The 22,018-nt window shown below is 41.8% G+C and overlaps 1 protein-coding gene across 1 annotated transcript in view; it reads left to right on the forward strand.

Annotated features, from left to right (window-relative positions):
- Nucleotides 1–22,018, forward strand: part of LOC126456459 (uncharacterized) — a 262,405-nt gene that overhangs the window by 159,822 nt on the left and 80,565 nt on the right. Inside the window, exon 3 of the mRNA XM_050092213.1 lies at nucleotides 20,950–21,177. Coding sequence (XP_049948170.1) covers nucleotides 20,950–21,177 — 228 coding nt within the window. The remainder of the gene's footprint in view (nucleotides 1–20,949; nucleotides 21,178–22,018) is intronic.

The raw sequence follows: 22,018 nt of genomic DNA on the forward strand, positions 1-22,018 counted from the left end.
TGTAACGACACAGCATTGCATTTTATGCAGCACACATCGACTTAAGTTATTTTAACTTTTCTAGAACGAGTTATACTGTACCATTAAAAAATCTGATATACTAGTTATCTTGCAAATTGTATATTTTGTTTTACTACTATAGATTACAGATGAATGTTTCGAATTATTTTATTGATCTCATCCAATAATCTGAAAACGTAATTAGTGCTATGTAGTGAACAAATAATAAATTACAGGTTCTTGCGTGCAATCATTAGTCGTATTATGGAGCATTTGGCATATCTGATATGTTGACTGCAGTCTAATACAGTCATGACACACTCTGAAGCGGAAGTTGTTACCGTTTGACAACTGGAACGACGCTAGCGCTCCAAGCGGTCAGAAAGCAGACTGTCACATGCTTCTTAAGGATAATATTTGATTTTAATTATTTTCTGCTTAATTAACGAAATGGTTGTTATATTTTTATGCCCCTGCGTTAGTCAATATACCAAGAAACATGAATTATCGTGAAATACAGATAAAAACAGGGAAAACACATTGATTCAATGACATAAGCTACGACTTATTCATGAAAAAATACTTCCGAATATATTCTCAGCTTATTACGCTGAAAGCAAGAGAATATAAACACATACTTCATGCATGAGAAGTATATATTACTGCTGTTATCGTAAGCACTTCCCTTGACACTTAAAATTTTTTTCGAGTTTAATGATTTGCCCATTCTTACACTTCTAAGTTAAGCTGTTTTTGGTAAGTACTTTCTTGTGACTATGTTTGATGCTCTACATGCAACATCTATACTTATTATGGCTATGGATTAGAATTGAACACACTTGTTATCTGATTTTCACCTTTTGGTGTAGAAGAGCTGGAAGTGGTCTGATGGATTTCCAAAGGCGGTTGCCTTCATTGTAAGGTAATACAGCTGCAAACTGTACAATGTAATATTTAACTTTCCAGCGAAACCTACACAAAACAATTTTGAGGTAGTTTCTGCAACCCTCCTTAAAAACTGACAATGTGACTCTCTTTTTCCATGCTTCAGGTGTCCTTTCTTTCAATACTGTTCTCTTGAACTCCAAAAAGCAAGCTGCTCTCCCCAGCTCTAAATTTACTTCATCCAGTCCAGATGCGTTTCCTCTTTTCATGGTCTTTATCGATTCCTCTATTTCTGACAATGTTAGGTCCATTTCGACATCCATTCGCCATATCCTATTTAGAAAAATAACAAAAAGCTAAAAATGGATGGCCAGACAGGTATTAAACAGCCTCCTACATTACTAAGCCACTATCTCAGTACATCGAACCGACGCACATTTGCATGCTGCCTGTGTAACGGTTAATAGGCGCAACAAAAACTTAATCTTACGTATTTCATGTAAATAGTGATCGGACTTAAACATTTAAAGTGTTGATATAATCTGCTCATTAAGAGCTATAATCTTATTGAAAAGTTCAACACAGTAAGATAATTATGACAGTTATAAACTGTGTATATATCTTGAGGAAGCGTAATTCCCCAGCACAGCCTATATTCATCTGGTATTTGAGAATCAGTGCACTTAATAACTTACAGCAAATTTTACATATAGTTTCAAGTCTTTACGAAACTTTTTCTTGTTGACACCACAGACAAAATGCTCCTAGGAAAAAAGTTTATCGCTTACTATAGTATAAGGTATGACGTTTTAATTTTTTTGCTTCTTTAGTATTAATTGTATTCGCAACACATTTTGGAGACAGTCTCCTCATATAGCACTGAATGCAGAATTATATCACTGTACGAGACATGGTTCAGGACTCGATACCGAGCGAGGTGGCGCAGTGGTTAGCACACTGGACTCGCATTCGGGAGCACGACGGTTCAATCCCGTCTCCGGCCATACTGATTTAGGTTTTCCGTGATTTCCCTAAATCGTTTCAGGCAAATGCCAGGATGGTTCCTTTGAAAGGGCACGGCCGATTTCCTTCCCAAACCTTCCCTAACCCGAGCTTGCGCTCCGTCTCTAATGACCCCGTTGTCGACGGGACGTTAAACACTAACCACCACCACCAGGACTCGATGTCATAAAAAATTGAGATGCGTGAAGAAGTAGCTTTTGCTTAAACGAAGGGCAAATCACCCAGTATATAATCATCGAGTACTTGATAATTAGAGCACTTAGCGACTTTCAATAAATTTTCAACATAATTTCAAATCTTTTCTAGACTTTTTCTTGTTTACATTCTTAACATCAAATATAAATACATTAAACCTCTCAGTACCAGCTGGGGAGGAGTGGGCTCTTTCTGTCCACCTTTTGAAAATAACATAATCTAGTCTCGTATCTTCTATTTTAAAAATTTGAAAAAAAAAATATTTATTGTTTTTAATGATTTCTTCTACATGATTATATAATTTTCAAAGTTATTCAGTGAAACTTAACCTAAAAATTTAAGGCTTAGTAGTGGTGCGACTTCTCAAAACAAATGTTGTATTCAAATTCTCGGTTTCAGGACCCTTCGTACACGTCACATATCTTAGAAAGTATGCTGTGAATAAAAGTCAATGATAAGTAACGAAATTTGTATTTTTTTAAATTTTTTTGAGGTGGTCATTAAGTCGTCTTCCCTCCAGGGATTCCCATTTGAGTTCCAGAAGCATGTCTGTAACACTTACGTTTTCTTCCAACCGACCGGTAACAACTCGAGCCGCCCGCTTCTGAATTGCTTCGATGTCTTCCTTCAATTCGATCTGGTAAGGATCCCAAACACCCGAGCAGTACTCAAGAATAGGTCGCACCAGCACCCTATATGCGGTCTCCTTTACAAGTGAACCACTCTTCCCTAAAATTCTCCCAGTAAACCGAAGTCTTCCCAACCACAGTTTCCAAATGCTCATTCCGCCTCCTATCGCTTTGCAACGTTGTGCCCAGATAAGTAAACGACTTGCCTGTGTCAATCAGGTCACTAGTAATTCTGTATCCGAACATTGCAGGTTTGTTCTTCTACTCATCCGCATTAGCTTACATTTTTCCACATTTAGGGCTACCCGCAATTTATCACACCAACTGGAAATTTTGTTTAAGTCGTCTTGTACCTTCCTACAGTCACTCAACTTCGACAGCTTACCGTAGATCGCGTCATCATCAGCAAACAACCGCAGACTGCTGCCCACCCTGTCCACCAAATCATTTTTGTATATAGAGAACAACAGCGGTTCTGTCACACTCCCCTCGGGCACTCCTGGTGGTAGTCTTGCCTCTGATGAACACTCGCCTTCGCCGTCGAGGACACGTTACTGGGTTCTATTACACAGGCCAACGATGGAAAAACTTTTTTGCCGAAAATACCTTATTCTTATGTTTTTAGGGTGGGAAATCCAAATATGATACTTAAAAAAACTGTATCACCCACCATTTCTTCACATTTTTCTCTTACATTTATTAAATTAAGAAATTTTTAATGAATTTAACAGCTTTTATATAGTTACAATAATTTAAAAAGGAGGTGCGATGAATGTAGATGACGTTGGTAGCACTGCTGAAAAACATTTTCTGGCAAAAAAAGGTCGATTCTATTTTTGTGTGTTTTGTTTACTGTCAGCCTAACCTCACTTTCCCGTTTCCTGTACATGTGTTCAGTACAGTGTCTAATCGTGGTTGTAAAAACTCTGCTGACAGTTTTTGTTATATCTGTGGTGAATTTGTGATTTAAAAACACCAAAGAAACATTACAGACTTTGTGAAAAAGGTTTATCTATCATATTTTGGATCTGAACTTGGTGATCAAGATAAATCTTTGGCGCCGCACAAGGCACATTATGTGTGTGTTGAAGATCTAAGAAAATGGTCCAAAAGGAGAAAATGCCTTTAGATTTGCTGTGGAAAACTGGCATGTGAGGGAGTCTTTAAAACTTGGTGAGAAGAAAATTCTACGCAAAAACATTGTAGATCCGAAACACATACTCCTACCAACTCTACAAATAAAGGTAGGCCTAACAAAACAGTTTGTAAAGGCTTTGTCTAAAGATGGACCATATTTTAAGTATCTCTGCCAAACGTTTCCACACCTTTCAGCAGTTAAACTAAAAGAAGGCTTCTTTGTCGGACTTGACATTAGAAAATTGATGTTTGATATTAACTTTGAATCCATAATTACCTTAAAGGAGAGAGAAGCATGAGTATCACTCAAGCAAGTCTTTACAAAGTTCTTAGAACATGAAAAAGACTAGAAAGTTAAGGAAGCTTGAAACCTTAGGCTGTTTAATGAGTCTGAAGGTTCACTTTTTGAACAGTCACCTTGATTACTTCCCGGATAATATGGGAGATGTTAGTGAGGAGCCAGGACAGTGTTTTCACCAGGACATTAAAGTGATGAAAAAACGCTTCAAGGCCGCTGGAACACCAACATGATGGGGGACCACTGTTGGCCAATTCACCGAGAAGTTCAGCAAGCGACTCATCGCAGAAAAAGCTACACAAGAAGCTTCAAAGAAAAAAGAGAAAGAAAATACAAACCAATTCCAGATGACAAGTGAACCCTCTATTAACACATATCATTGTTTTAAGTAGCTTTTTGTAAATACAAACCATGCTTATGTTGTAACAAAGAGTTTCATTAATTTCCCCGTTTACCATATACCATAGGATTTTTATACTACATAGTAAAATACATATTGCTTGAAAACTATGGCTGATACAAAAAAACTAAGGCTAGATTTGGATTCGGCTCATAAAAATCTGTAAAGATCAGATATCAAAGTAAAAAAGTTTTTCAAAAAAATTTTTTCGTTGGCCTGTGTTATTTGAAGCACCGTGTCAAATGCTTTCTGGAAATCTAGAAATGAATTTGACCGTTTAGGTTTGAGTTTTTGTGTTTTTGTTTTATTTTAGGACTGGGGATGATCAATTTGTGATTGAAATCTATACGCAGTAACAAAAAAACTGTTTCAAATTACCCGAACAATGCTGGAGTTTCCCTTGTTTGCAGTACTTGTTGTGTGGTCATGGTGTACAAACTCCCTAATAGAACCCAATCCCGAAAGAGGAAGTGTTTCGACGTCTAGACGTCTACGAATCGGCCACCACTATGCTCTGCAAATGAAGTCAGTTACAGACTGCAGCGAACGTGATGTCGGTGCTGATGTGGTCCCCCTCTCACTGGCGGCACCCAGCTTACGCAAGATCGTTTTCCCGAGCGATTTCGCTACCCTAGCGAGAGCGTGCCGAAGCGACGTCGCGTTGCCGCAAGGCTGCCGGCTGGGCCGCGGCGTTCTGCTCCGGTAGCCGCTGTCTATCCGGAGTGGCCTCCATCCTGCAAAGGGGGGACTCGCGAGCTGTCTTGCATGGTGTGCGGTGCGGCTGTTTTACTGCTGTCTTCCGACTAACATCGAAAGTCTGCGCTGATGCGAAGTGCACTGCTGCAAAACAATCACTGAAGCGCCAGAGAAACTATATAGGCATGTGTATTCAAATACGGAGACATGTAAACAGGCAGAATACGGCACTGAGGTCGGTAACGCCTATATAAGACAACAAGTGTCTGGCGCAGTTGTTAGATCGGTTACTGGTTCTACAATGGCAAGTTATCAAGACTTAAGTGAGTTTGAACGTGGTGTCATAGTCGGTGCACGAGCGATGGGACACAGCATCTCCGAGGTAGCGATGAAGTGGGATTTTCCCGTATGACCATTTCGCGGGCGTACCGTGAATATTAGGAATCCGCTTAAAACATAAAATCTCCGACATCGTTGCTGCCGGAAAAAGAACCTACTACAACGGGACCAACGACGACTAAAGAGAATCGTTCAACACGATAGAAGTGCAATTCTTCTGCAGATTGCTGCAGATTTCAGTGCTGAGCGATCGACAAGTGTCAGCGTGTCAACCATTCAACGAAATGTCATCGATACGGGCTTTCGGAGCCGAAGGCCCACTTGTGTATCCTTGATGACTGCACGATACAAAACTTTATGCCTCGCATGGGCCTGTCAACACCGCAGTAGACCTAGCTATGTTTATAGTAATATCTCTTTTACATTCTACACCCGCTCCTGTAGAAAAGTTAGTAATGATGAAAAAATACATGTATGGATGAAAGGACTTGGTGTACTTGCTGAAAATGTAACTGTAACTGGAGATATTACTTTGTACTACAATTATTAATAAAGTGTAATCCTTGACCTCTGTAACCGCTAGACGTACATCGCGAACCGGGGGCTCAAGGATGCAACAGTTTGAAAATATTCGAAAACATAGTGCCACACTGCCCGCTGAGCGCCTAGCGAGTCGGTGACGCAACCCGCCCGACTTTGCTCTGCGCTAGGCCGGCGCACCAGGGTACTCGCGCTGTTAGTCACTACAGCGCGTACGGGATAACTCCCGCCTTCTGGTGCCTGCAGAGTCTAAGTCCGTTATCGGCGCATTACGTAATCAAGGTCACTCGCTCTCTATATAATCGGGCAGTTCACGCCAGCGGAACCATTCCGCTGTGAGCTCTGTCTGCAACCACAGTCTGATACGGCTAGATACGATTCTGACAGGAAACACGTACGTAAGCATCATGTCCGATCACTGCATCCATCCACGTCCACCGTGCATTCCGACGGACTTGGTCAGTCCCAGCAGGACAGTGCGGCACCCTACACGTCCAGAATTGCTAGAGTGGCTCCAGGAAAGCTCCTCTGAGTTTAAACACTTCCGCTGGTCGCCAGACTCCCCAGGCATGAACATTATTGACCATATCTGGGATGCCTTGCAACGTGTTGGCCTCCACCCCCTTGTACTCTTACGGATTTATGGACAGCCCTGCAGGATTCATGGTGTCAGTTCCCTCCAGCACTACTTCAGACATTAGTTGAGTCCATGACAGATCGTGTTGAGGCACTTCTGCGTGCTCGCGGGTGCCCTGCATGATATTAGGCAGGTGCACCAGTTTCTTTGCTTCTTCAGTTTATAATAACCTCAAGGACCGTGTTCATTGCCGCCAGAGTACAATCTGTGCGTACTAAGGGGCAATTGCGGCTGTTGTGTAAAGGCACAAAAGCACGTGAACACCCTAACTTTTGACACCTTGCGGATTTATTGGTTACTTTTCTTTGTTAAACGTAATGTAAATACGATAATGTGAAATACACAGCACTAAATCTACCACGCTGTGCTACACTGCTTCCTATGGACTCGGTGAAATTTGACATCGGGATGGCGAGCACATCTTCACTTGTGCACGTTTTAAGCAGCTTCTGCGCATGCACTACTAGCGCGACGTAACTGCCGTACAGGCCAAATACATGCGACTTGATAAACAATGTGCACGGTTCACAGTGTGCATTGCTAGCCCTTACCACCCAGCTACAGGTTTATGTCAATGCCACAAGGTGGTAGCACACTACAGTAGACTTCCATCTACGTTTCCTTTGCATAAATCGCACTAGGCGGTAGCACACTCCACAAATAAGTCAATTCACTTACTGTATAGTAAAACTAGATCGGGCATAAGTATATGTTATAATCATACTAGTAGGAAAACCTATTTTATGCTATTCTGAATTAGATATAGTTGGTTAAGTTTTGGACTATATCATGGTGTAATCCTTATGAGGCGCTGCGAACCATAAAGCATATCACCGTCGATTGTTAGACTGTAGCATTTATTCAAGCTTATGACACCTGCTGATCTTATGGTGGATCAGGTTTATCTGTACTGTAGGCCCACATGGTACATATATCTTAACATTCACGAAAAGCTGTGTCACTGGTTTCTCTATTATTCACTTAAATATGGCTGGTCGAAGGCGGTGGGCTTTTGGCTTTTATGTTTCTCAACGCCTCATTTGTATTCTAGTCAAGTAATCTTGTTGGTAGATAGTACTACTCGTTTAATAATTTCCAAGAACGGCAGTTTGTGTTTGGAGTTGGTTGATAGCCTTCAGGAATCGTCTTTCCTTTGCAGTGTCAACATTAACTTGTTGAATCTGTATTAAGCTCTAACAGAAAAGAAAATTATCAGGAAAAGTTAGCCGCAAAGGAAGTAGGGCCTCGCAGACCAGATCAGTTATCCGAGAAAGCGACGAAATCAAATAAGCCTGTCTACAAACGAAAGTCCACAAAAAGTAGCCGTGTGTGTGTGCAAGGTAAGAATGCCTGATTTTCAGCCCGGAAGCTAATTTGTTAGCTAATACATGAACTACGGATCCTTTAGATTTGTCTGCAAAAATGAAACAGCACGAAAACTCCTAGTCACTCAAAAATGCGAAACGGAGAGTAGCAAAAGCTTAAACATTATTTCGTTCTTGCCATACGCTGTACTTAATTATGTACAAACCAACAAAATTCGACAAAAACAATTCTTCCTTTTTCAGACAATTTATCAAGTCATGCATATTATTATTTTTATTATTATTATTTTCGATTATTCCCATTTAAGAGAGCGTTTGAACTTGAATTCCTTGATGATGATTGTTTATGTTTTTCCTGAGCCCAAATTTGCTTCATGTGTACACTGTATTGTTTCTTTCGCTCCGCTGTCCATTTGCATCCTGGTCTCTTCTGTGTTGTGGTTTCAAATTGATGTTTTTTGATGATGTTCCTGAATTCAGTTCTATTTTCTGCATCGTTTACTGTTATGTGTGCTTGTCTGAGGTCCTCTTCAACTTCTTTTATCCATATTGTTTTTCCCCTGCCTGAGTTGATGACTTTAAGAATTCGCTTTGAAATTCCGTTTTCATTCATCCTGTGGATATGTCAATAGAACTGCATTCTTCTTTTCCTTATTGTATCCGTAATCTTGTCTGTGTATTTATATAATTCTGATGTTGGTCTCTTCTTCCAGATTCCTTGCTCTTGTATCGGGCCAAAAGTTTTCCTGAGAATTTTCCTTTCTTGTTTCTCTATTTCTTTGATTTTAGTTTGCCCACCTATTTGTGTTGTTTCAGATGCATACAGTGCCTCCGGAAGTACGACAGTGTTGTACTGTCTCAATTTTGCGTTAGTGGATATGGACTTTTTGTTATAATAGTTCCACGTGAGTTTATATGCTTTCTGAAGTTTTTTTTTATTCATTCCTCATTGGCCTTTAGGTTGATCCCTGTTGGCTGGATGATTTCTCCCAGGTACTTAAAATGTGGTACTTGTACGATTTTCCCATGGGTTGTCACAATAGGCAAATTGTCTGTGGCACTCTTTCTATGTACTGGGTTTTCTCATATGAGATTTGCAGGCCAGTTCTTTGTGCAATTTCCTGTAACTTCTCTATGGCGTTAGTGGCTTCTTTTCCATTATTTGTGAGGATTGCAAGGTCATCCGCAAACGCTAAATACTTCACATTGAATCTATTATCCTTTCTAATGCCAATTTGGATTCCTTTGACTTCTTTTCCCATGTCCTGATAATTTTTTCAAGAATGATATTAAAGAGTAATGGTGAAAGTCCGTCACCCTGTCGCACTCCAGCTTGAATTTCAAATGATTCCGAGATATCTCTCATAAATTTAACCTTGAAGACTGTGTCAGTTAATGTTTCCCGAATGATTGCTCTTGTCTTTCTGTCAATGTTGAATTCTTCCAGCGTCTTACAGAGCGCTACTCTGTCTATTGAGTCGTAGGCCTTTTTAAAATCTACAAAAGTAACCACTGTGTTTCGGGTCTTTCTCATCTGGAGAATCATTTTCAGATTCCACATCTGCTCTATGCATGATCGTCCCTTGCGAAAACCAGCCTGGTATTCTCCTATTTGTGGGTCAGCTTGTTCTTCTAATCTATTCATGAGCACTTTTCATAGGATTTTATATGTGACCGGTACGAGTGAGATACCCCTGTAATTATTTGGTTCAGTTTTGTCCCCTTTTTTGTGGAGTGGATGGATGAGTGCGCATTTCCATTCAGAAGGGATCTGTTCTGTTTCCCAAATGTTTAATATGATTTTGTGAATTTTTCCTGTTAATCTTTCATCATTTAGTTTCCATAGTTCTGCAATAATTCCATCTTCTCCTGGGGCTCTACTGTTTTTCAGTGTCTTGATAATTTCTACTGTTTCGTTGATGGTTGGCGGTCTAGCGTCAGGATTTGGTGTAGACGTCTCGTAGTGAATATCCTCTGTAGGTCTTTCGCAGTTGAGAAGTTTGTTGAAATAGTCTGCGAGGATTTGGCAGTTATTCTTCGTGTTAATTTCTAGTGTGAAGCAAAGATTGGGTGACTGGTATCCTGCAATATGTTCTTTAAACGTCTTATAAAAATTCCTGGTGTTGTTCTTCTTAAAGTCTTGTTCTATCTCATCTAGTCGCCGTTTGTCATAATTTCTTTTTTCCCTCCGAATAGTTTTCGATGTTTATTTTCGGATTACTAGAAATTGTTGCGATTTTTCTGATGTTTTGTGACTATTGAAGACTTTCCAGGCATTGGTCCTTACTTCTATTGCTTGGTCACATATTATATTCCACCACCTGTGTTTTCTTCTTCTCGGGGGTTGATCCAATTTCATCGTGGATTTGAGGACGTCCACAGGTTCTGTCCAGTTTGTGGTGTTTGTCTGACTAATTTCATGTAAGATGTTTTCCTTGTTGAGTTTTATGTATTTGGGGTCTGGTCTCAGCACTTTGTTTAGTTTTGGCTTTTTTCTATTGGGTTGTAATCTGGTCTTTATCTGTAGAAGATGGTGGTCTGAGTCAAAAAATCCTCTTCTCGTTTTCACATTCAGAATTTCTGCTGTGTTACTCTTGGAGATGGCCACATGGTCTATCTGGAATTCACCCAACATTGTGTTGGGCGACTTCCAAGTATACAGTTTCTTGTTGGGTTTTTTGAATTGTGTTGACATAATTACGAGGCCGAAATTTTCGCAAAAGCTCATCAATCTTTCCCCATTCTTGTTAGTTCTATTGTGAGCTGTATTGATTCCGGTGATTTTCCTGTATTTTTTCTCTTTACTTAATTGTGCGTTTAAGTCGCCTAACAAGATTATTACATGGTGTTTGGCAATTTTGTTTGTCGTCTCTTCAAGGTCATTCCAGAAGTCATCCACTTTCTGGCGGTTCTTCTTGTTATAGTTATTTGTGGGTGCGTGTGCGTTGATCAAGGTACATGCTTTGTTGGCCGATTTGACGGAGAGCGTTGATATACGTTCTGAGGCAGACTGGAAGTCAATGACAGAGTTGCTGATAGATTTGTGGACTGCAAATGCTGTGCCAAACTGTTTGAGTCCTTTATCATTAGTTTTAACTGCTGCTTTTCCTTTGTAGATCCTGCAGATGTCTGTATCAAAATGGTTTTCGTCCGTAAATCGTGTTTCCTGGATTGCAAGGATTTTGATCTGGAATTTTTGCAGCACGTCTGTAAGTCGTTTGATCTTGCCCAGTTTGAAAAGAGTATTAGTATTAAGTGTACCGATGGAGTGTCTTTGTTTTGTGTGTAATAATTTGGGCGTCGTCTGGTTCTCAGCCTTAGGCGTAACACGATGCTCCTGGTCCCCCGGAATCCGATGACCAGGTAAAGCCAGCCTTGCGACTGGTGCCCGGGGTAGTGGATTCATTCCTTGTGTTATCATCATGTTTGGTTTTCAAGTTGAAAACTAACTTGGTGGTGGTCCTTCCGTGGAAAGATCACGAGGAATACGACTTGATTGTTGAGATCAAGAAGGTTGCTGCAGCCGCACCATCTAGGCGAACAGACGCTGACCCCTAACCGCTGGATACCAGGCAGACGCTAGTGGATTTCGGTTGATAGTTTTGGTCCACCCCGGGTATTTTATTTCCCCAGTACCCTCCATATCTGGAGAGCATTCCCCTATCCACCACCTGGGGAGGCGCCCGATGGGAGACTATCAACTCCGCACGGGATTATTATTTTTATTATTATCATTGCTGTTATTATTGTTATGTTATTATTATTGTTATTATTATTATTATTTACAGTGGCTGAAGTTGTTTAAGCATGTTGACGATCACTGTTATGCAGCAGATGCTATTAATTTCGCACTCCCATATTTATCCGAATTTAAAAATTTGGGAACACCCAGAATGTATACCTACGAGCCGCCGTTACTGAGGGGTTGTAGTGTTAGTGATTCATTTAATACTGTCATCGACGACCAGATGACTCTGTGATGGCCTGTCTATGCGTCCTCTGTTTTGATTCTGCAGGTAGTAACTGTGCAGAGTTTAGACGTGAACAATGCTTGCAACATTCATCCTAGGGTACAAATGGCTTGGTTCAAATGGCTCTGAGCACTATGGGACTTAACTGCTCAGGTCATCAGTCCCCTAGAACTTAGAACTACTTAAACCTAAGTAACCCAAGGACATCACACACATCCATACTCGAGGCAGGATTCGAACCTGCGACCGTAGCGGTCTCGCAGCTCGAGACTGTAGCGCCTAGAACCGCACGGCCACTCCGACCGGCTCCTAGGGTACAACTACGCCCCGACTACGACTGCTTACTCCTGTCGAATAGATTCAATTACCTGAAGGGGTTCGCGTTGTGAGGCTTCAGTGAGCTGGATGGAAGTATCAACGGACAACTGCGCATGATGGCACAACATATCGATGTTTTCAGCAGTGGTGTGTGGAGCATTCCCACACCTGTAGACCAGGTTCTGGACGTCGGCATAGTACAGACATTATATGTAAATTGAAGGCGGAAACGGAAAGGAAGGAAAGAAAAGGGAGGGGATGCTATTAGCTGCATCGGGGCGTAACGCGGAATCAGCGGCAACGAGTGAATATTTGTACTGGACCGGGCCTCGAACCCGGTATCTCCTACTTACTAGGCAGGTGCGTCAACCGCTGCGCCGGCCGGTACACACCGTTATCACAACTGCGTGGACTACCTCGGCACACCTCACGACCGATTCACACTCCCATTGAGCGCCATCTCTCTGCAGCTCTGTCCATTTCCTTCATATTCGCTACTCTGAGACTCCCACAGTATTTCAGACACATTTGTGTGTCCGCATTGAAGAAGGTGGATCGCTCCCAGCTAGCCGTATTAATTACGTGAATGCATGGTATCTGTTCTTTCTGACATGTTCAAAAGAGCGGACACCATGGAGTCTGCCTAGCTGGGCAATGGATGCACCTCCTTCAGTGCGAATGCACACTTACGCCTGACTTCCTGCTGTAATCTCACGCTAGCCACCATGAACGACATGGACAGGGACTGCGGAGTATGACACCAGTGTGGGAATGTGGATAGGCCAAGAGGCGGGCCGAATAGTCCGCGCAGTTGCGATAACACTGTTACCGCCTGGAGCAGAAGATCCCGGGTTTGATTCCCGGTCCAGCACACTTGTTGACTCGTCGCCACTGATTCCGCGTAATGTCTCAGTTCAGCTGATAGTAGTCATCCCCTCCCTTTCCTTTCCTTTCTTTCCCTCTCCGCCTTCAATTTACATATAATGTATCACAGCCGCCGATTCTGCATGGTGTCTGCTCTTTCGGATATGTCCGAAAGGACGGACACCATGCACTCATATAAATAGTGCAGACGCACGACAAGAACGACTCATTCGGCTAACAGCGTTGGCTGACAGAACACCATCCAGAGAATAAATATGGGCACATGTTGCACATGGCGTGTCACCAAGAACCATAGCAAACCGTCTGCTTGCAGCTGGATTAAGATCATGAGTGCCACTGGCACCATGCAGTTGTACACTATCAAATTTACGTACACGCCTGCACAATCTGGCATGTCAAAGCGCAACCCAAGAAATTAGCAAGGTTATTTACAGAGATGATGAACCATTTTTTTTTAATTTTAAGGTATTACAGTAACTACCGCGCTCGTCTTCTCCTGACAACCACGTGGCGCGAACGCAACATTAAAAACAGAAAACATTTGAATCAAGCACATAACTACATGAAAATTATTACTAAAGCCTATGATTCATGATACTGACCCACCCTCTTTACTCCTTTTATCACAAAAAAGCTTACAGGATGCACTGATTGTACCACACGAATAAGGTGCGCCAAAAATGCGCTGGACAGTAGATCACGCAAGAAAATTCCCTAAAGAAATTTTATTACGCAACTTAGTGTACTCCTTCACCTATACCGCCATATTCCCAAACGTTTTACGCCAATATCTATCAACTTTGCTGCTTCTTACCGTATTCACCGAGGAGCACCACGACGTCTTCGTCCGCTCTTCCGCGCGTCCCAGCCAGCAGTTCTCCAACATGGCTCCTGGCCAGACTCAACGTCCTTTGCACCTATTGGCTGATGGACCAGCCTGCGCCTCTACACTCCACCGATCTGATCTTTTCCGGGTCTTAACAGCCGTCCCTGCTCCGAACCTTGCTAGTTTCTTCTGTGAAAAGCCAACTGCTGCTTCCTACTATCTTTGGACCAATCTACATCTTTCTATAGCCCATTTCATCCATTCTCATGCACACATACACACAAGGCAAACAGAAAGGACTAGAAAGTGTGACACTATGTGCAAGTTATCAAATAAAACGCCTATATTGCCCCATTTCTATGTCCAGTGGTTGGAGTATTGAATAAATATGTCCCAAGAGAGTTTAGGCCAACCACTGGTTCCGCTTCAGTACTACCCTCTAGGTTGAAACTGTGCACATTCTATCAATGGCTGCATGGTACCGCGCGTATTATACCGGTGTCTCTGTAGCAAAATATGACTGAATAAATAGTCTCTAGCATGAGAAACATGCATATCCGGACGTAAGTTTATTGGGACCTTTTCGTTCCGTATCCTCTCGTCGATCAATCCATAGAGTTTCTACACGTTGAAAAAAATCACCCTGTATGGACTAAATGGAATGTCGCTTATAGACGCGGTAAAATGGTGCCAATCAGTAGAACCAGGACACACAGACGTGAGTGATGCTGGTCTGCAAGTCGACAACTTGCAGCGTGCAGTTTCCATCCGAGCTGAACGAGCATCTGAGAGGAAAGAGATTTTTCAACGACGAGAACGTTCACACTGCGGTTCTCGAATGGCTCCGCCAACAAAGCGCGGATTTCTGTCACCGAGGAGCTGAACGACTGACAGATCGTTCCGATCGTAGTCTATAGAGCCTTTGCGACTGTGTTAAAGATAGTGTCACGCGTCAAACTATCAATTATCTGTATGACTTTGAAGTGTCCTGCTTACAACAAACCAAGATTTATGGCAACTTCCTGGGTTAACCGAGGGCTGCGATACCAGTTTTTTCTCAGTATTGTTTATTCTGATTTTCGACTGCAAAGTATGATATTCATATTTTCCAAATACACTCATGCTCATAAATTAAGGATAATTGCAAAATGTGGTGCCACACAACGTGGCACTACACAAAACTGGCGCTGATAGCATAGGCACATAGGTAACACATACGACACAGATCTGTATGTGCACAGTATTGATGATAAGTTGAGACAACCGTCCCGAAACACATGTGCTACAAAACACCACTGTTTACTGCGCATGTAACCCGACATCAATATGGGATATGATCACCATGCACACGTACACAGGCCGCACAACGGGTTGGAATATTCTGGACCAGGTGGTCGAGCAGCTGCTGGGGTATAGCCTCCCATTCTTGCACCAGTGCCTGTCGGAGCTCCCGAAATGCCCTAGGGGTCTGAAGACGTGCAGTGATACGTCAATCGAGAGCATCCCAGGCATGCTCGATGGGGTTTAGGTCTGGAGAACAGGCAGGCCATTCCATTCACCTCATATCTTCTGATTCAAGGTACTCCTCCATCAGAAGATGGGACCCACTGCAGCCCTGAAAAGGCGGACATACTGATGTAAAATGATGTCCCAGTACACCTGACCTGTTACAGTTCCTCTGTCAAAGACATGAAAGGGTGTACGTGAAACCAATGATAATCCCACCCCACACCATCAAACCACGACCTCCATACAGGTCCTTTTCAAGGACATTAAGGGGTTGGTATCTGGTTCCTGCTTCACGCCAGATGAAAACCCGGCGAGAATGACTGTTCAGACTATACCTTTCCTCGTCGGTTAACATAACCTGGGACCACTGTTCCAATGACCATGTACTGTGTACTTGACACCAGGTTTTACGGGCTCTCCCGTGACCAGGGTCAGTGGAATGCACCTTGCAGGTCTCCGGGCGAATAAACCATGTCTGTTCAGTCGTCTGTAGATTGTGTGTCTGGAGACAACTGTTCCAGTGGCTGCGGTAAGGTCCCAAGCAAGGCTACCTGCAGCACTCCGTGGCCGTCTGCGGGCACTGATGGTGAGATATCGGTCTTCTTGTGGTGTTGTACACTGTGGACGTCCCGTACTGTAGCGTCTGGACACGTTTCCTGTCTAATGGAATCGTTGCCATAATCTTGAGATCACACTCTGTGACACATGGAGGGCCCGTGCTACAACCTTTGCTACGCCCTGCTGTGTTTGACCAGCCTCAAGTCGCCCTAGTATTCTACTCCTCATAACGTCATCAATATGTGTTCTTTGAGCCATTTTCAACACACAGTCACCATTAGCACGTCTGAAAACGTCTGCACACTTACTCGCTGCACCGTACTCTGACAAGCACCAACACATATCTGCGTATGTGGACTGCTCCCAGGGCCACCGTCCGACGACCGCAGGTCAAACGCACCGCATGGTCATAACCCAAGGTGATTTAAACCCACAAACCGCCCACTAGAGATTTGGTTCACCATGTGTCAGAATTATCCTTAATTGACGAGCATGAGTGTAGTTACTCTACAGAATGGTGCATTTGCGGAATCTTCTATATTTCCAAATTTGTACATAAACTAATAATAATTTTGCATGTTTCTGTGAGATAATGTTGTGCTACGAAAATAAGTTATCCTATAGATTCTACATAACTTGAGTTACAAAAAATCCACATATATTTTAGGTATTTTCCAAAATATTATTTACCAACTTGTTAACGATTCTTATTCATTCACTAAACAGAAAATTAAATTTATGGTTCAAATACGCACTTAACTTTTCATAAATACATTCACAGTATAGAAAATGTAAATATTTATTACCTTATACAAGTAGTGCGTAAGATAATTTCAAAGGTTTTATTCCACAACTATTTAAAATAATTAATATTACTGTTTTTATTCTTACATTTTTGTTAACTTGAGAAGATGCAGTTTTTTTTAAATTGTTCACTTACCTAAACACAGGAAGTCAATGTAATTACTGTATTAATTTGAAGCACTACCGTTTTTAGAATATACTAGAAGCTAATGCTCTAATATACGAAACTGTCGTTGTTGAGACGCCATCTAGCATCTGACCTGCTGCAGCCTTGCTCCAAGAGCCTGTTCTTTGTTCTAGTCTGTAGTTGCAGCAAGTATGTGCGTGATTTCTCTCTTCTTTGTATGAGTTATCTGTAAAATTTTGCTACCATGAAAAGTGTTGCGCTTATGTAGGAGCCTTCGCAGTTTTTGTACAACAAAGCGAAATGTTCTCTACAACCTCGTAAAGTGAAACTGAGGAAAGGCGTCTTTAGTATGAAAACAAAAACCCTGGACCTCTCCTCCAGCTCTAGAAAATAGAGTCGACGAGCCTGAAATTTGGAACTGCAACAAATTCGAGTATTAGGTCTACTCACATTATCATTTTCCTATGAAATTTAGTTTTGTGTTGTCTGTTTCCTGCCTTGTTAAGAATGTACTGTATTAGTAGTGCCTAATGCTAGATTACGTGATTCAGATTCATGATTGCAAATGTGAAAGGGTGACATCATATGCAGCGCTCAGTAAAAGTTATTTTGCGTCCCACAATAATAAGTAAATCATTTTTCGAAGTCCCCTAACACCTGTCTGGCTGTTCTACTCACGACACGTTGCAGAAAAAATTTTCCTTTCATAATGTTCTGTGTTGCACTTTGACAAGCATCAACACTCCTGGGTCTCCTTTATCCCGAATAAAGCTGAGGTATTTTATAAAGTGGTTCACATATTTGTGTGCCAATATGGAAAATGTGCTTGTCTTTCTGAACCCTCCTTACTAGAATCGTTGCAGTATGTACAATAAAGCTAAGTTCAGATGACAAAAATAAGACGCAGGTTTCCAAATCTCGCGTTTAGACATCTAAAAATCAACTCATTACTGATCATACGGTCACTCGTTAATGGAAATAAAATCTCTAGACGTAGACGAACGCTCAATGACGTGTTGTTAAGAAGATAGACGACACCCTTCTGCTATTTAGTTGGCCTCGCGCTTCCGTCGTGACCAGATGTATTTTATGAATGTTTCTGTCATTTATTTAGTTTTTTGGAGGGGAACGTTGCGGAAAGTGAATGAAACCAAAGGCGAGGATATTGACATTGAGCTACTAATTGACAGAGTAGAAAAAAAGTCCAGCATTTTGGAATATAGTGTCAGAATAGAACAAAAATGTAGTTTTGAGGCTGCGAGCTTGAGAAGAATTGGTTTTGATCTCCTGCGAGGGAAATGATTAAAAGAAAAATATAGGTAAGAGAAACTTTATGGTAACAAGTACACTTCCGTTCATACCATACAATCTGCATGTTCATTAACAAAATGGTTGGTAAAGTTAGCCCTAACGTTATCCGCTGATGAAGTGGGTCGTCCATTTTGGGTAGCATTTACATTTGTGAGATTTTCTTTTAGGATGTCTTCCTGCTTAAATCATTTCTCATCTTTTACAATGTAGTCGGCACAATCCACGCTGACATCTAATGGTCGTTGTACTATTTTCCGCTTAGCACACGCTTTACCAAAAGTACACTCAATATACCTACTGTTAAAGTTTAACGATTGCTTTCTATCTTTGTTTTCGTAAGTTAGATGATTTCCACTGTAGGGTCTAATTAAATCTTCCACCAGCGCAAATGCTTCATCAGCTACAATCACGTAAGCAAGTACCATGCCGTGGCTCTTTTTTGTGTGTATCCAAATATGTTTCAGTAACTTTTTAATATAGCATGGAATATCTGAAAATTGATGACTCGCTGTCTTTCTATAAGCGCGAAGGCCTACTTAGATAAAGTGACAGTCAGTCATAGTGCCCCCAACCGTACTAAAAACACGTGTTTATAGATGTGGGGGCTATTCGGAAAGGAAGTTCCGACTGGTCGCGAAATGGAAACCTCATTGAAAGTCAAAAATGTTTTATTTAGAACAGTTTGCTACACCTCAAGACTACTCCTCCGCATAACCGCCGCTCCGAGTGAGACATTTGTCGTACCTTTGTGCCGAATTTCCAGTAGCCTCGTCACAGAAGACTGCGGCCTGTGCTTTCCACCAATTCTCTACGCAGGACTGCAGTTCTTTGTCTGTGCCAAAATATTGTCTTCATAGCCAGCGGTTCATGTGAGCAGAGATGAACATGTGGGAGCAAAGTCTGGGCTGTATGGTGGGCTATCAGACGCTTCCCATCGAAAATGCTGCAGGGGCGTCCTCATTGCCCCTGGAGTATGCAGTGGAGAATTGTCATGAAGAAGGAAATGCCTGACAGTTACGTTAAGTGGGCTGCATGAAATCAGGCGAAACCTCTCTGTGGGCACCCATATTTGGCGGGTGACACTATTGTTCAAGGCAGCTTTATGTGTTCGTTGTGTGCTAAGAACTGAAAAGAGTGAAGCGACACGATCGACAGACGTACTAGAGACATTGCCCAGCATATCTATGCAAAGCTTCATCGAATTCTCACTGTGGTTTTCAACTTGCAATCGATCGAACCTTATTTCCCGAATAGCCTCCGTACCTCCATATAAGAAACTTACATGTTCTGGATTTGTATTCTCTTTACCACTTACAGGTCCAATGCAGGGGAGAAACATTGCGTATTGTTCAAATCATTAAGATATTTCAGTCAATTTTTCTTTATCTGGCTTTAGTATTACGCTGTGTTTTTATTTCATTTAGATAACTTTGCATATTTGATGAATCATCCCAAATATCGTCGATTTTCTAATTTTATATGAAAAGAGTAGCTTCTAACAATACCACCTCTTGCAAAGTAGGTTAGAAATCAGATTAATAATGTTGCTCACGTAGCATATGTTCGCTTTATCGGGCAACAACAAAGTTATTGACTGTGGATGGTATCGTCACAGTGGAAATAATGAAGTCACTGTAAAAAAGTCATTAATTTTGGCGCTTATCTTGAATGGATTCCCACGAAGATTTCGCCGAAGTTGTTATGGCTCATCTTGTTGATTCTAGGGTGATCCCACTTTGACTGTTAGAAGGTCCAGATCTGTATTTTAGCAATATTTGAAGACCTAACAAATGCGTTTTTCAGGAAATTCTTAATGATCAAACAATCCCAGATCAGAACAATGGTATGGTAGAAATAATTTTTGACTTGGTGTTCACGATCCACACCTTTATTAAACTTCTTGTAAATTCTCATATACTTCTTCTTAATTGTCACATAATCAAGAAAACAGTTTTGTATCAATCTTCATATATTTAATTTCCATTTTAACCAAACACAAGACTTGACTGTTCTTTTATAAAGCGCAATAACAACTTATATTCTGCAAAGTGAAATAAAGACTGCTCTGTGCGCATTGGCGCCAAAACGGTTAGAAGTAAGTCAAAGATTATGACAGTCTCACAAAAATGAATACACACAAGAACCATATCACTGTAATATATCGATACATCGATGTACCTATACATTAATAAAACCAAATGTGTATATAGTCACAAAAATATGTCTGTTACTTCGCAGAAAAATAGTACGATATTACTGGTATCGAGAACTGACGTTGGAGTGCCATAATGGCCACGTAAATAAAGAACCATTACAAGCTCCACCACTGAACATGCGCTCAGCCAAGATATCTAAACTCGAAACAGTCTGCAAGAGAGTAGCTGTAGCGACTTATGTGCTTCTACCACTAGTCACTTGAATTTTTTTGAAGTTCGATCGTGTGTTAGCGAGCGTCAGTCTACATTGCATCTGAACTGAAATTCATGTGTAGCACACCGTCGTTGGTCTTTTTCAAAGTTAGTTGGCTGCGTTGCAGGTAGCCCTGGCCGTGGACCTGGGAGCTTTCCACGAGGCAGTCCCTGCGCTGGTGCAGAACCCGGAACTGGAACGCGCACGCGTGACACCGCCGGGGCCGCGGGCCGCTCCAGAGACGGTGACCGCCGAGGTGGAGTCGCTGCTGGAGCCACCGCCGGACGTGGGGCCGGCAGCGGACGCTGGAGCCGACCTGGAGGCCGGCCGGGTGCGGCCCGGAGGACACAAGCAGGCAAGGCGCCTCTCTCTGGCTCGCTGCTGCTATACAGGGAGGTCCACTGATCGTGACCGGGCCAAATATGTCACGAAATAAGCGTCAAACGAAAAAACTACAAAGAACGAAACTTGTCTAGCTTGAAGGGGGAAACCAGATGGCGCTATGGTTGGCCAGCTAGATCGCGCTGCCATAGGTCAAACGGATATCAACTGCGTTTTTTAAAGTAGGAACCCCCATTTTTATTACATATTCGTGTAGTACGTAAAGGAATATGAATGTTTTAGTTGGACCACTTTTTTCGCTTTGTGATAAATGGCGCTGTAATAGTCACAAACATATGGCTCACAATTTTAGACGAACAGTTGGTAATAGTGTGGTGTGCGTACTGTAAGTCCTTCAGTACATACACCATCAGATTATTTGACTTGTCACTCTAACGAAGTAGACGAGTGTCAGCAATATGTCTCGTGGTCTTATCGTGGCGTGTTTATCTTCTGCCGTTAGGTCAGACGATAGAAATACCACTTGCATGCTTAGAGTAGCAGATTGACGGTGACCAACTTTAAACAGAACTTGATTAATTTTCACACACATTTATTAAAATAATAACAAGCATAAAAATTACTTAACTTGGTTCTGGATACTGTTCACAATTGACAATCTGAAGTTCCTTTGGTATTGGTACGTTTATCTTATTCTCACATATATCTCTGATACTTGACAAAAGTGTCTATACATTTATCTTCATGGCTATGTACAGGAATATGCTAATCTTATTAGGCGCAGACTGAAACTTGACTATAGACTGGTACAGACAAATGTAGAACTCGTACAGACTGGTACAGACTAATGCAGA

This window comes from Schistocerca serialis, chromosome 1 (genome assembly GCF_023864345.2).
Source record: "Schistocerca serialis cubense isolate TAMUIC-IGC-003099 chromosome 1, iqSchSeri2.2, whole genome shotgun sequence".
NCBI lineage: Eukaryota > Metazoa > Arthropoda > Insecta > Orthoptera > Acrididae > Schistocerca > Schistocerca serialis.